Raw genomic sequence first — 14,703 nt, 5'->3', positions numbered from 1 at the left:
GTATGGAAACGAGGTACATAAAAAATAGATTCAAAGTTATTATAATCCCCTCAATTTTTTTTCTTTTTTTTCGTATTGGGGGGGAAAATGGTGGTTGGGGCAAACACAAAGACCTCAAAATTAAAAGGGAAAAATGATTAAGAAGTGAGGAAGAGATTAATGGCAAAATATGTATCAAAATTTACCACACTCATGCACCTTTCCCTTTACGAAAATATCCAGAACGAGGACGATTTGGTTCCTTTGAGTTCCTTGTGAGTTATTTCATTTTCCATTCTTTCATCAAAACCAAGTAACTTGACAAATAACCAAGTGAAATTCGTAATAACAGCAAAGATCGCAACCTGAAAAGTTAAGACCTTGTAACTAGATAAGTTTAATTTCATTCACTGAAATTACAATTTTCATACTTTATTATTTACTTATAAATCATGGCACATTATTAAGATGTTTGGCATGTTGCGCTGGTTGTTTTTTTTTAAGTCTAACTTTGTCATTGGGGATCTTTACCCTTCCATACACGGATGCCCTTTTTACTGACCGTAAGGATGGCTGCCACGCACACCCCTTATTTCAGGGAACAAATTCTGCCACAATATGACCCGAAACAGCAAACTAACACGGAATACACAGGCATTTCTGACTCAATCACTGAATCCCCCCGAGGAAATGTCGAACTTGTTTACTCTGCTGGCAAATGTAATTGTGTTGTTCGATGACAGCGGGATGCAGTAACCGTAGGAACTTCTTTCGTTACATGAGCAAACAAAACAAGCCAACATTTGACCGCAGCGTGAACTACTATTAAGGCTCAAGCAATCTCCTTATGGACACAAAAATGATTGTGAAATGTTTAAAAAAAGGTCAAGATCTTACAAGTACAGTGTGTTAAGCACAATTACTTCCAAACAAATTGAATTAATTTAAAACAGTTATGGTCTTTCATTTTCACCATTATTCTTGGTTACAGTTAAATTATGAATGTCCAGATTATCACGTTTTGGTATGAAATGTCCATTTTGGATTACTGAGAGTGACTCTTAAACACAGGGTTATACACATCACTTCTTTTGCACGGAAGGAACCACTAAACCACAGGTATGTCACAGCTAGTCTTCACGTATCGCTGTCATCACTCTGCCTAGTAGTCATCTTGTTGGAAAAGTCCGTCAAATTTAGCCTGATTTTTAGAAATTCGATTTAATATAGAATGCCTCTATTTAATTGTTTGAAAGGTCATTCAAAAACTCCTGGTGAGTAGCCTTATCTTTTAGACTTGACAAGAAATCCTTATGCTCTGAAAAATATCTGTCCGACTGCCCATCAAAGGGTCTACCTCGTGGTTTTTTCTTGCTTTATTCTTCATCCATACCCTGATGACGTACTTGATGACGTCATTTTTTCACACCACATCTCTCCATGGCTCCCACCGCCTCTTTTCACAAGTCTAATAAAGTCGACACTGTCTTCCAATTCTGAAATGAAGTTATCTTAAGATCTTCGGCGCGCAGGTTCAATACCACAGCCTCCTCTTTTTGATTCAGTTCCACGGCTTTCTATTTCTGATTTTCAAATCTACGCTATTTAAAATCAGGTTAAGAATTATACACCTCAGAACTGTCAAAGTGAATGCTTCAGGATCATCGGGCAAGCGTAGGCTTTGACTGCAAAATAGCGTTCATGCTTGGAAGGATGTTCTTCGTGTGACAAGAAAGAAATCTAAGCATTACACTTTAATGTATAACCACTCATTTGCTCGTTTCATCATAGCCAAAACTCGACCTTCAGTGCAAAACATACTTAAGACAGAAAATAACCCCCACAGCGGCGAACACTCCAATCACCACCGCCAAACCACGGCTACATTTCACGCTCTTGCCAGCGCCCTCACTGTGGCTAGTTTCTCTACCGCCAGCTCCGACGTAAGCGCTATCAACACCACTGTATTCTCTTTGGTAGCCGTCGCTCCTGTTACTATCACTATGATCATGACGTCGAAGTAAGTCATCCTGTTCCGTGTAGCCACCGAACCGACCGTCTTCACTATCGTCTTCCCAGTCACTTTCATCACCGTGGTCATGATCTACAAGGCTCCACTGCAGACTCGCAGCTAACAGCCAATCATCTTCTTGCCGCTGCGCGATTTCCCGAGCCCTGTCTCCTATCTCATCTCCTATCGACACCAGTGTTTTGCGGGAGTCTCGCTGCCTCGCTGCCTCCGACGCTGATTTTGCTGTTTTCTTTTTAATTGTCTCTATCATGCTTTTCAGTTCGAAATTAGTAGGCAGGTCGGCCACACACCCAGGAATATCAATTTCTTGTCTACACAGTGGACAACAAACGACGCCATCCAACGACCTAGCCACATACCTCTCGAGGCAATTTTCGCAGAAACTGTGCAGGCACTCCAAAATCTTTGGATTCGTGTACAACTCGCAACATATTCGACATTGAAGATGCTCCTCGCTAAACTCGCTCAGGCTCGAATGATCAACTGCCCCCTCTGCCATCACCCGTTACCTAGGAAAGGAACAGTTATGAAGATGATTCAACAAGTGAATGATTGAGAACTTGTACGAGATTAAAAAGTCATCAATTTTTTTACTTTATCACAAAAGCTGCATTCAGAATTTTGCAGTTTTAGCAGGCTTCCAACATGATCACGAAAACCGCCCGTGCGGCACCATCATTTAAAAAAATATATCTAACCAATTTCAAACATGCTTACCATGGATTAAATTAATCATATGTAAACAATAAACTCGTTTTCAAACTGTTTCACGGTTCACCAACCATTTAAAACACATTTCCTAACAACATTGTTGTTTTTAATTAAACCGCAAAATAGTAACGTCATGCAAATTTGCAGTTGAAAAATAATAGCCAAAATGTTCAAAATCATGGTCTACAATATATCACGATGTTAAGCGTGTTTACTTTTATAAACCACAGAGTTTAGTTTTTGTCGTTTGAATTTCATAACTTTGTCCTAAGTTTTCATCATTCCTAGGCCATTTAAATTGTTAGGTACACATCTGATATTTTAAATGTATTATGTTCTCTTTTGTGTGCTCAACTTAACCTTAGCTGGTGATGCGTAACGTATAGCACGTATGCATAAGCAGAATACATCAAGCAACAGGCTCTTGTCAACAACAGTAAAAATTTATCTTTTAAATATGAACGAAATCTACGCCCTGACCTAACATAGTTGGTGGCTGCTGACTGTTAAAGCACGTTTATACGCGAATTCATGCTAATTCATACGTCATCGCTATAATAATATCGGACGTCACTTTGGATGTGAAGAAGTCGAAATTTGAATAACTCTCTTGCGATTTTCAGTCTGAGTGATGTAAACCTCACAATTTATTTTAAATGGCCTGATTTATGAACGCGAATCTCAACAGCATTACCGGTGTTCCCACGGTTTGCAGATTACGTCAATACAAAAGTAAACCGTCAAACAGTTTTGAATACAAATTAAATTATATTTGAGTTAACAAGGGTAAAACATGGTTAAAGTTGCTAAATATTATTTGACAATCAGGGCCAACGACAGCCAAGCTTTGGTGGAAATATTGCTTTGTACAAAACTTTCCGATGTTGTAACCGTATGCCATGTTTTGGTGTGGAAAATTGCTAGAAAATTGTGACTCATTTTATTCTTCAAAAAAGGAAATTCAAACACACTGAAAATTCATCTCGTGGCAAACAACAATTTTCTACAAGATGATGCCATCATCCTTTCCAATAATTATTGTCCGAAATGGGCTTCCAGAGCTACGACTAGGTCTACTGTCTCCGCGTCTCCACGCATTTCCAATGGAGCAAAGACCTAGACAAGCTTTAGACAACAGATTTGGATGCAGCCTGAACTTCGACAGAGCCAGACTCAGCTGCACGTGTTTGACCTCAAATTAAGATGGCTGCGCGCAAGAGAATCTTTGGTGATCAGCTCGTTGGATCATTCCAGATTTCGCTTAAATATAACAAAAAAGGCAATTTGATAAGGAGCCTGAAATTACAAATAAAAACATGGCCGGTCACTTAAAGTAATGTTCCTGATTGTGAATTGTATGCACAAATATTTAGGAAAATGATTAAAATTGCTACTTTTGCACGATTACAGAAATTTTCAGAGGGATCGTCCACTGGAATACCTACTTGAAAACCTATGGTAAGCTATACTGTGATAAGCGTTCCATGTTTCGATTGTGAATGCAGACTTGAGACTCAAATAGGCCAATCGTACGTACCTTGTTTCGGCTGCAGTGGAAGAATGTTTAAAATTCCCAGATCATCAACTCCAAAACACAAATGCTCCCGCCAGTGCCGACGTTAGGTGCCAACATCCACGACCCGCTACAAACTCAGCTTACAAAGGGCAATTTGCATTGGTCCCGTCCACCACTGATAAAATTCCTGACTTCGGGCGTGGAACGCGGAACATAAGCTGCATTTGATGTACTGCGTCTATTCACTGTCCTCCCACCTGCGATTTGCCTATGAATACAGCCCAATAACCCCGCCGCCTACCTAAGAGCATACCACGTATATTGCGTGCAACTGGGGAATCCCCCTTCGTTGTCACGGTACCGATCGAAAGTTGGAAGTAATGAACCATGAACCTTGCATAAACTTGAACCTTTTCCATGCTACTGGCAGTCAACTCCATACTATATATGGCCTTTGTTGAAAGCACGGAGTTAGTATCACAAGGGACTCAGGTTTAGCATAATTCTCCCACAAACGTTTCCCTTTCATTTTACGAGGTTCAATGTGTTTCAATGTTCAATGTGGGTGTACATGTATATTGTACGAACATTGTGTACATAGCTTACCATTGAATTTGGTCATAGCTAGTTGTTGTGTCTGGGCTTGTAAAAGACAAAGCGCAGGTTCCAAGAGAAAGGGATCTGGTTCTCAGTTTCCCAAGTGCAGACAGCAGCGAATCGAACGGGTACAGTTCCGATACATGTATATTGAACGTCAACACATGTTTTTACAAATGCACAGGTTGTCTCCAAGAACACTAACAAAGTAGTTTATACTACTTATGATGGAAGGGGTCATACTAAGAAACGGCGATCTCCTGCGCATAGGAAAAAAATGCGATTATAAAGTTTTTACAGAGCATCAAAAAATTACACTTATATTAGAAACTAATAGCAAACACGATTTAATGGGATTTTCTGAAGAACAAAACTGACAAAGCCAGAAAACCCGAGAGATAATGATCATCAAAATCGCACCCCTGTACATTTTCAATGGCCCGCTCACACTTCTTGCTGCCAAGGCCATTTATGATGCGCATGCGAGCATTATGAATTTACTGGTGAAAAGGTCTCAAGTTGCCGTCCCATTCCCACACTACGTTCAATAGATTCATCAAGGTCGAAATGCCACAAATTGTACCATTTTTCCGTTCTGAATGCTCTGTAGGGATGGAAGGTAACCTGTTGTACTGCTTGTCCTGGAAACTTTCACTGCCCAAACCCATTTCATTCCAGATACTCCCGTCGCTGTAAAACACGCTTACAACAGACTAACTCTCGTGACTAGCGAATTCATGTACATGTTGTGAATTTTAATGGTAATTATAAATTTGAAATAAAAACATTAACTATGTAAGGACACAAGAGGGCAATACCTCGTGCGACACACCAAAATTCAAATAAAGTCTGCTTTGGTTTTGGTGTTGGTACTTGGTAAAATTACGGAGAGAAGAAGCTAGGAAAAAACTCTGCGCTATTTTTCAAAATCTGACAAAAAGGTTTGTGTCTGACAGTTGTGGTAAATCTAGCAACTTTAATCGGTGCAGAAAAATCCATTTTAAAAATGTAAAAGTAGTTTGGTAGAACTATGCAAAGTTAACCACTTAGGAGGACGTGTACACTCGTTTAAGGTCAAAAACATAAGTCACCGGTTTCTGGTCAGGAGTTGGCTCCAAAAGTGGTGCGGCGACGCCGCTTTTTTACCCTCACGTTTTGGGGGAAACCTTTTAACAACTTAAGTAAAAACCGCTTAAAAACCAAGACTCTTCCACTCTGGATGTTGATTACCTCTTCTCTTTCATTTCTGATCAACTTAACGTCAGTTTGTTAGTTTTATCGTTCGGGAATTTTGGGGGGAATGTAAACGTCTGACCGCATTCGTTTTGGTTGCAAAAGTTTTATTTTGTTGGGGTTTGTGGTTTAGTTTCTAGAATGTCCAATGGTTGACTGGTGTGGTACTTTGCTGCGCTGGTATTCAACAATGATTGTCGACAGTGAGTAAAAACGGCCTATTTTCTTGGCCTTCTAGACTCGTCATTTCCTCCTGTCAGTCTTAAAATATTCAGGCACAATTAGATTTTCTTAATACTACACATGCACATTAATGATTTCTGTCATTGCTTTACAATTGTAACAAATATATAAAGGCATATATAAACCGTGCGTTTACAGCAAAACTAAGCATACTTCAATGCAAAAATACATTCAACTTTCAGTTATATTGAGGCAGGAGTGACCCCATACGTTGGTAAAACTTCTCCAATTTGATACATATTTTTTCTTTACATCTGTTTACTTGAGTTGACATGCCAATTATGTCCCATCAATAATGTGGTTCAGTGACACAAAGTAATCATCTTCCATCTCAAAGGCCTAGTTTTCGACAGCCAACATGCGGAAGAGAGGGAAAATGACCTTCATTTTGCATCCAGCTTTTAGGTTTCTTTTTAATGTTCTTGTACATATCCTGGGAGTAATTCTCTTCATACGTTTCATCATCTTCCCCATCATCAATGTCAACATAATCACCACCACCACCGTAATCCCCATTTTCACCATCCTCGCCACCTTCATCACCATCTCCATCATCATCCAAGTCAGCATTGTCATCTTCATCTTCACCATCACCCAAACTGTCACCGTGGTTACCCACATCAGTATCACTGTCATCCTCGCCATGCTGATCGTCCTCACAACCAGCCTGCTCATCCTCACTACCATGGTCATCACCGTCCTCATCTTCACCATCAAGGGTAGGGCCACCCACAAGTACTCCCAGGTTGAATTTCCAAGGATTCTTAACTGAGGGACGAAACTCCAATGCCAGGGGCAAAATGGACTCAACGATTTGGGTACAACAGTAGTTTTCATCAGCAAAGATGCCAGCCTTCAATTCCTGGTACTTTTTCAGAAAGTCATAGTCATTGCCTATCTTGGCTAGCAATTTAGAGTCATTGCTGATTTGATGCAAATCTTCCATAATTGAGGACAGGTGCTTGGAGCGTCTAGCAAACAAATTCGTCCGGTCCTTCTGGATGTGATCCAGCTCATCCATGATGCACTGCTTGGCGACAGTAATTCGTGCAATTTCTTCCTTAACTCTGTCAGCTATGTCTTTCCTTATCTTCACCAATGTTGTGTTGAAGTCTTGCTTCATTTGTTCGATTGTCTCCTGTGCTGTGGCAACAGCTTCTGAGGCTTTGTCGAACTGTATCGTGCGTTCTATCACCGACTGCTTCAGTTCCTCCACCGTCTCCCCAACTTCCCCTGCATCGTGACTGCAGTGAGATTCTCGCAGACACGAGAAGCAAATCAGTTCATGGCAGGTACAACAGAAGATGTAGCATTTTTTGCCAGCATGCTTGACGCACGTTGGCTCAGCTTGCACATCTTCTTTGCCGACTGCCTCTATCATGCCTGCCAGTTTGAAATCTGAACGAAGGCTGTTTACGGTACCACTTGGAGTATGAGTTTCCTCCCTACAAATCGGACACATTATGTAACGCACAACAACGCGTGAACCATGGCACCTGAAAAGGCAATCCTCACAGAAACTGTGTAGGCAGTTTAGAATTTTGGGATTCTTGAACAAATCTTGGCATATTGAACACTGGAGATGTTCTTCACTAAACTTCCTCAGATTCGAGCGATAAATTCCTCCCTCTGCCATCACTGTGCCCAAGAAACTGTCTCTCCTGAAAAAGTAAAAAATACATTTAGCTGGTGAAAATAAGCTTCTGCTATAAACGAACTTCAAAGCAGCAACACAGATCAGAAACCTTCCTTTGCAAAACACAACACTGTATATAAAATCCATGGACTCTAAATGACTGACACATGACAAACCACAAACCCCCTGGGCTATGTTTAAAAACAGATTGAGCTTTTTAAATCTTCCTCAGCGTAGAGTATGCACCAGAGAATATACAATAATAAAGAGTTTGAGTCGTGGTTAGTTTTACAAAAAAATTAACAGGTAGCACCAGTAAGTTAGAAAATCGGCCCCAATTTTCCTACACTGGAGTAATAATTTCAGTTGCATACCCTCAATTTCACTCACGAGGAGCTTAAGATCCAATTTTATGAACTATGATGCATACTTGATGAGCTTATAAGGCTTTATTTTGGCAATGTTCATACCGACCCTCATGACGTGTGTAGGAAAATAAGTCCACAATTTACACATAGGCTTACCGGATGTAACTCACAGCGAAAGTTATAGCTTCACGCGGATCACGACTGCCAACGTTGGCGGTACCGTCGAAGAGTTCACTGCATCACTGACTTTGTGGACGCTTCAGTACATATAGCCGTTGTTTTGGTCCAATTCTCACGCACCATAACAATCCAGGAACGGAGTTTGTACGTTCTTGTCGTACGGCACAATCGCTTTTCTACACATTACTCATGCTGGCGCGGCCACTAGTCTCTGATTGCGTGATCGGGGAATCTCAAGACCTTGTACCCACAGCTTAACTGGTACACCAATAGGGTACAGCAGCTCGGCACTGTGGGTACGAGACTGATGGGGAATCCCGTAATATGCTATCAGCATACCTCACTATAAAAGGTCAAATGTCACAGTGACGTTTCACACAACCTCAACTTTTATTGAACTTGCATGAAAATAAATTCTGCGATAAAGTTTGGCATATTTTTGCGTACCTTGGTTATAGACCCCGAGCATGAAGAAGCCTTAGCATATACAAGTACGCACGGGGTATAATTTTGTGGAAATTGCAAAATTTGTGATTATATTCATGCAACCTTTATTTCGTCAAAACATGCGGCGAAATTATTTCTGAACGTCTGGGAAAAGTTGTTTCCTTTGTTTTTCAGAATTAAAAATCTTGTCTCATCACAGGCCTACATGCAATCCTGAGAAGTCAATATAACCACTAATGGAAACGGCAGAAAATAATCCACACACACTTTTTTGCAATAAAACAGGTTATATCTTGAAAGATACAAAATTAAATCTAGGTAATTACCAATACCTTCTTTACACATCAAAACTACATACATGTCCATGTTGATATAATTGATACTGCATGGTATTTTTTAGCTATTGCAAATTTTACTTTACATCCCTAAAAGGTCATTCAGTACCTTGACCTTTAACCTGCACAGATCAGTCCGTGGAAAAAAATTTGAGAAGTCAAGAACTTGAAGAAAACAAGAAGTTAAATACGATCTTTTTACATTGTTGACAAAACTCCACATCAAGTTAACGTTTATGGTTCGATATGGTTCAGCAAGATGAACACTGGAACAGAATTTCACAAGAATCTGATACAATTCAGGTTTCTTTAAAAAAGACGTCATTTTAATTTCTCTGGCACAAACCAAACTACCTTTCATGTGGGGTACATTCAGTACACTTTTCTGATGTTGAGAATGTCATTAGGCCTATTGGCTGGTGATAGTAAAAAGAATTAAACACTTTGGCTAAATTTTCATCTATTCAGAAAAAAATAACCACAGAAAACATGATACTAAGCCATCTGCACAACAAGTGTAAGATTCGGGAAAAAAACTGTCCGAATTTGGGGCAGGCAGGTCCAGTTACCCTCCTGGCCAGCTTCGTAGAGCTGCATAAGCACAAAATTTGTTTAACTGTGAAAGAACATTGCTTGACAAACAGGTTACCAGCCAAAACTATATTGTTTTGGAATGGTATTTACCTGTCTTTTGGTTAGCATGACAATCACATAGAGTTTGAGCTGGTAACCTTTGTTTTTTTAAGCAAGGTTTTTACAAGCTTAAAACAAATTTTAAGCTTAAGCTGCTCTTTGAAATTGGCCCAGAAATGCAGCTGGTAAGAGCTGAATGGGAGGTGTCAATAATCCTTGGCTAAGAACAAGGCAAGGATAAAAATGATGATCTTATACCTCAGTGGCTCAGTTTTTGCTTTTTGTATGTACCCAGGGAATAATTCCCTTCCTGTGCCTCGCCATCATCGTCTTCAACACTGATGTCACTCCCACTGTAATCTTCAGAATCACCGCTACCGTCATCCTCGTCATCGGTGTGCTCACAATTTAAATCTTCATCGACAATTGCACCTTCACCACCACCACCACCTTCACCGCTGCCACTGCCTTCACCTTCGCCATCATTACTTCCACTGTCACCTGCACCCTCACCCCTATCAGCACCTTTACCATCACTTCCACACCTACCTACACTTTTTCCACCTACATCAACGTCACAGTCCGAGTCACTACCTGCATCACTCTGAGTATCATTATCACTATCATTTTCGCTGCCACGTGACCTATCATCACAACACTGCTCGTCCTCACCACGAGTGTGCACGCTCTCTCCATCACCATTCTTATCACCTTCACCACCACGGTGAGTGTGACAAATAAGTCTACCCAGATTGAATTTCTGAGGACTTCTGGCTGACGGGGCATACTCAATGGAAAAGGGCGCAATAGATTTGACAGATTCAGTGTAACACTGATCTGTCAGCTTAGAGAAGTAAGCCTTCAATTTGGGGTACTTTTCCATGAACTCGTAGTCATTGGGCATCTTCACCAGCGATTTGAACCCACCGGCAGCCCGCTGCAAATGTTTTGTGACCGAGAAGATGACTTTGGAGTTACCGTCCAATTGCTTCTCCCTGTCACTCTGGATCTCATTGAGCTCATCCAAGATGCACTGCTTAGCGGCAGTTATTCGTGCCACTTCCTCCCCAGCTCTGTCACTGACGTCTTGGCGTATTATTTCCAGTGCCATGCGAAAGTCTAGCTTCGTCTGTGTGACCGTCTCCAATGCCTTGGTCATGTCTTCCAAGGACTTGTTGCACTTGATCATGTGCTCTCTCGCACACTGTTTGAATTCTTCCACCGTCTCACCCACATCCCCGACGTCGTGGCTGTAGTGAGACTCTTTCATGCACGTGAAACAGATCAGCTGGTGGCAGGTTTTACAAAAAACGCAGCATTTTTTGCCGCCGTGCTTGGTGCACGTGGGCACTGTCTGCGCGTCGTCCTTGACAGCCGCCTCCACCATGCTCGCGAGCTTGAAATCAGTGGGCAGGTTCTTCACCTGACACGGAACCTGCCCCGGAATGGAAACTGCCCTCCGACAGATGGGACAATTTGCGGACGGCCAGGGACGGGAGCCCCAACATCTCATGAGGCACTCTTCGCAGAAGCTGTGCAGACAGGTCAGCGTCTTGGGATTCCTGTACAGGCTGTGGCATATTGCACACTGCAGATGCTCCTCAGCAAACTTCCTCAGGCTCGAGTGGCAAGTTCTCATTTCTGCCATTGCGCACGTCCAAAAACACTGTCTGACCTGCAACAAAAAGGTTGCTATTATAGATATCAAATATTGATGGCATACCCTAACATGACGTGGCCCCTAATTTTTGCCTCTAGTGCCTTGCTTATAAACGCAACGCCTAGTAATATTTTTAGCCCAGATTCCACGGTAATTAATATTTCATGAAGCTCTCAATATCTCAAGTTTACATGTTCCAATATAATAATTCTATTCTGGTCCCCCCCGACTTTCCTTTTTTTTTTAAAGTGCACAATGACGCCTTTGTGCACACCGAAATAAGAATTTTTTTTCCAACGTTATTCTTGTTGTGAGCTCAGTGAGTGGAATTAATGACGAGTTATCATAATTTATCAATTTTCAAGAAACTCTTATAGGCCAGGGTGGACATCTGGGACATACGCAAAATGTCTGGTAGCAACCACACCGCGCTGGTGAAAACAACTGCGACAATGGCGACACACGCCAACCAGCCAGTCTGGGGATTGGGCAACTCCATCTTTTCTTTGATCTGTTCATAAGTGTACACACGTTGCAGTTGTTTGCGAATGGCCCGGATGTCCACCCTGGCATATATATGAGATTATGAGATTTAGTGCAGGTCCAGGTCTTAGTGACTGAGGGAACATTCAGCTAAATATGTTCCCCATTTCCAGATAACATCGTTTTGGAATGTTGGACTATGAAACATGATGCTGAACATGTTGTTCACAAAGCGAAAGGTTCAACAGCATATACATGTACAGCCCCACTACTAGTGTGGCACAGACACTCGCTACCGCTCCATCCTTGGTAGCGAGGGTCCGTGCCACACTAGTGAGGCTAGTACATGTAATATGTATGACTATGAACGAACTCACAGCAACAGTATTTAAATGAATGAAGTTGGAGTTTTCAATAAAGATTAAAGAGGTTCCGTGCACTGCATGATGAAAATTGAGCCAGGCTTGAGGGGAACGTCCGAGACTCAGAGCAGTGTGACCGTTAAGTTAAGCACACGTAGTGGTAGTCCTACTGTACTGACATGACTAAAGTTGAACATGTTGAATTTAAAGATTCACACTCACAGTTTGGCTGCAACAAATCACTAGTCACTACCACTGTTGTGGCCCAACCATCCAGGTCAATGGTTCACTCAAAGACACTATCCGGAACTGGCTCGCAAAATGGCTCTCTGGATGTTGGCGTAAGTTATATCGTTGTAGAAAACGGCTAAACTAGTACGAAAATATGTTACAAGAAGTTCATACCCACACTTACATGTATCAAGCGCCGTACATTGGGAAATCATGCAATATCGTTCTTACGATCTTTGCACAATTGAAAGGGTCATGCTCGGCACTCTGGGTACGCAATAAGGGAATCCCCTTACTCATACACGCGCGTACACTTGCTTTACGAGTAAGGTCAAAGGTAAAGATGCTGCTGTGTGAGCGTCATTGTGCATCAAGTTTAATAAGTACAGAAATTCACAAACAAGTTTAACTTCTCTCGTACCGTACCTCAAGTCAGGGAGCTGCACTTGTCCTAGACTTGACTCATGTTGGGATCTCGGTGATGTCTTCGTTTATGCTTTGGATATTGATGCCACGCGCGCGCGCCGATACTTGCCTCGCGCCCTCTTGTGTCCACTTATTACTTGGAGTTCAGTTCGGAAATCCGTACTTGACGAATCTGCCAACCGGCTCATATCTACCAAGAGTGGTAGCAGCCAATCACCTTGCTGTGACCGTGTTTTTACGTCGTTCATACCTGCATTATAATGACCGAGTCTGCAAGTCTGACTACTTTGATTGGTGGGAATTCCCTATACAAATTAAATAAGGGAGGGTAATCGAACGCACCCAATGCACGTAAACCTACGTGCAATGCACGTGCGCAGTTTAAACTGAAGTGACGTCACACTTACGAACCATTGCAACATATACTGAGAATGGGTTGCTCTGTAGAGGTTAAACCCTGGTGGCGCCCCGCATCCTTAATTCTAGCGCGAAAACTTAACATGACGCTCTTGCACACCCTGCAAGTCAGTCGAATGCTGCTGAATCTGTTGTCTAAAGCTCGGCCCAGGTTCGATCTCCCCAAACACGCGCGAGGACACGCCGACGGGAGACGTAGCCGTAGCCCTGGAAGCCCGTTTCCGATATTACCTAAGTCAATCATTTTTAAAGGACAAATATGACGTCAATTCACCCTTAAGTGCCTCCTTCTTCTGCAGGACTGGCAACTTCTAAATCATTTCATTTCACGAGGTGAACAACTTCAGCGGTGCTAATTAACAGTGAGGCCAGGCTAAGTGCAGTTCAAAGACGTCAGGGTGGTTTCTAAGAATAAAATAGACATTAACCCTGTAGGTAAAATTAACTGCACTCAAGACCCCCTATATAAAACAATATCAATTTTAGCTTTCAGAGTCTCTGAAATAATTACAAGGTTCCAAAAACAAAATATCCAAAAAATATTCATAATAACTTTTAGCATAGAGCAAGGAACAACCCTATGCTTTTAGAGACATTTCTCGAAAAATGACAATAATATATGTATATTTCCAAATGTGGTGACCGACCAAAAGAGAGTTTGAACCGGCATGCAATTCTGTTTAATTGAATTGAAGGTATCTGGTGCACTTCTGTATTTCACCCTGATAACGCCCCACTGTTTATTTCCCCCCTTTTCTTTGAAATATAATCAGATTAAGGTTTTTAAATTAAGCAACGTGTCCTGTTTGCAAGGACATTTAATTGCCGAGTGAAAGCCCGGACAGTTCCAAAAGTGAATTTAATTTTCCACAGTAATGAGGGTTTTCAAAGACGAGAGTGGCCCGCCGACGTCGACGCTTGACTCAAGTGGACGATTTTGAAAAATGTAACATTCTATTCTCTTTCAGTTCACCGGATAAATTCTCCGAGTGCGGTTTCGAGACAGCCACCATCCACGATGGTCGTTACCCATTCGCGTGTCAGTTTCACGCGTGTTGTTGAATTCATCAATGGCAGAAATTGAATTAGGGCTGGGTGACCGGGAACTCTCGGTTAAATGGGGGGTGCACATGACGTCGGAATAACACTGTTCACGAGGGGGAAACTCTGGGGAGGGAAAAGCTACATTAAAGCATGAATAAAGCCGGGACAAG

At 41.8% G+C, this 14,703-nt stretch overlaps 2 protein-coding genes and 1 long non-coding RNA gene across 7 annotated transcripts; all 3 read right to left on the bottom strand.

Moving 5' to 3' along the window:
* Window positions 1-352: 352 nt before the first annotated feature.
* LOC147794990 (uncharacterized) lies at window positions 353-4,483 on the bottom strand. Its single transcript, XR_015424186.1, has 2 exons — window positions 4,260-4,483; window positions 353-2,520 (listed from the first exon to the last, which is right to left on the bottom strand). It is a non-coding gene; the product is annotated as an uncharacterized LOC147794990 (long non-coding RNA).
* A 1,086-nt stretch (window positions 4,484-5,569) lies between these two features.
* Window positions 5,570-8,708, bottom strand: LOC110984515 (tripartite motif containing 13-like). 2 transcript variants are annotated; one of them, XM_087132361.1, is made up of 2 exons: window positions 8,460-8,708; window positions 5,570-7,972 (listed from the first exon to the last, which is right to left on the bottom strand). In XM_087132361.1, exon 2 carries the CDS (start codon window positions 7,945-7,947, stop codon window positions 6,643-6,645), a length of 1,305 nt encoding a protein of 434 aa, XP_086988487.1. In that variant the 5' UTR covers window positions 7,948-7,972; window positions 8,460-8,708; the 3' UTR covers window positions 5,570-6,642. The 2 variants fall into 2 exon arrangements, with proteins under 2 accessions (XP_086988487.1, XP_022100469.2); XM_022244777.2 differs by having other exon boundaries at window positions 8,472-8,705.
* Window positions 8,709-9,575: 867 nt separating this feature from the next.
* Window positions 9,576-13,315, bottom strand: LOC110984511 (tripartite motif-containing protein 3-like). 4 transcript variants are annotated; one of them, XM_022244772.2, is made up of 3 exons: window positions 13,073-13,315; window positions 12,638-12,787; window positions 9,576-11,585 (listed from the first exon to the last, which is right to left on the bottom strand). In XM_022244772.2, exon 3 carries the CDS (start codon window positions 11,556-11,558, stop codon window positions 10,170-10,172), a length of 1,389 nt encoding a protein of 462 aa, XP_022100464.2. In that variant the 5' UTR covers window positions 11,559-11,585; window positions 12,638-12,787; window positions 13,073-13,315; the 3' UTR covers window positions 9,576-10,169. The 4 variants fall into 4 exon arrangements, with proteins under 4 accessions (XP_022100464.2, XP_022100460.2, XP_022100462.2 ...); XM_022244768.2 differs by having other exon boundaries at window positions 12,638-13,315; XM_022244770.2 differs by lacking the exon at window positions 12,638-12,787 and having other exon boundaries at window positions 12,831-13,315.
* Window positions 13,316-14,703: the final 1,388 nt, after the last annotated feature.

Source organism: Acanthaster planci, unplaced genomic scaffold, assembly GCF_054643075.1.
Source record: "Acanthaster planci isolate LZ-2023a unplaced genomic scaffold, COTS_SCS Contig228, whole genome shotgun sequence".
NCBI lineage: Eukaryota > Metazoa > Echinodermata > Asteroidea > Valvatida > Acanthasteridae > Acanthaster > Acanthaster planci.
The sequence above is the reverse complement of the archived record's forward strand: the minus strand, read 5'-3'. Positions and strand labels throughout refer to the sequence as shown.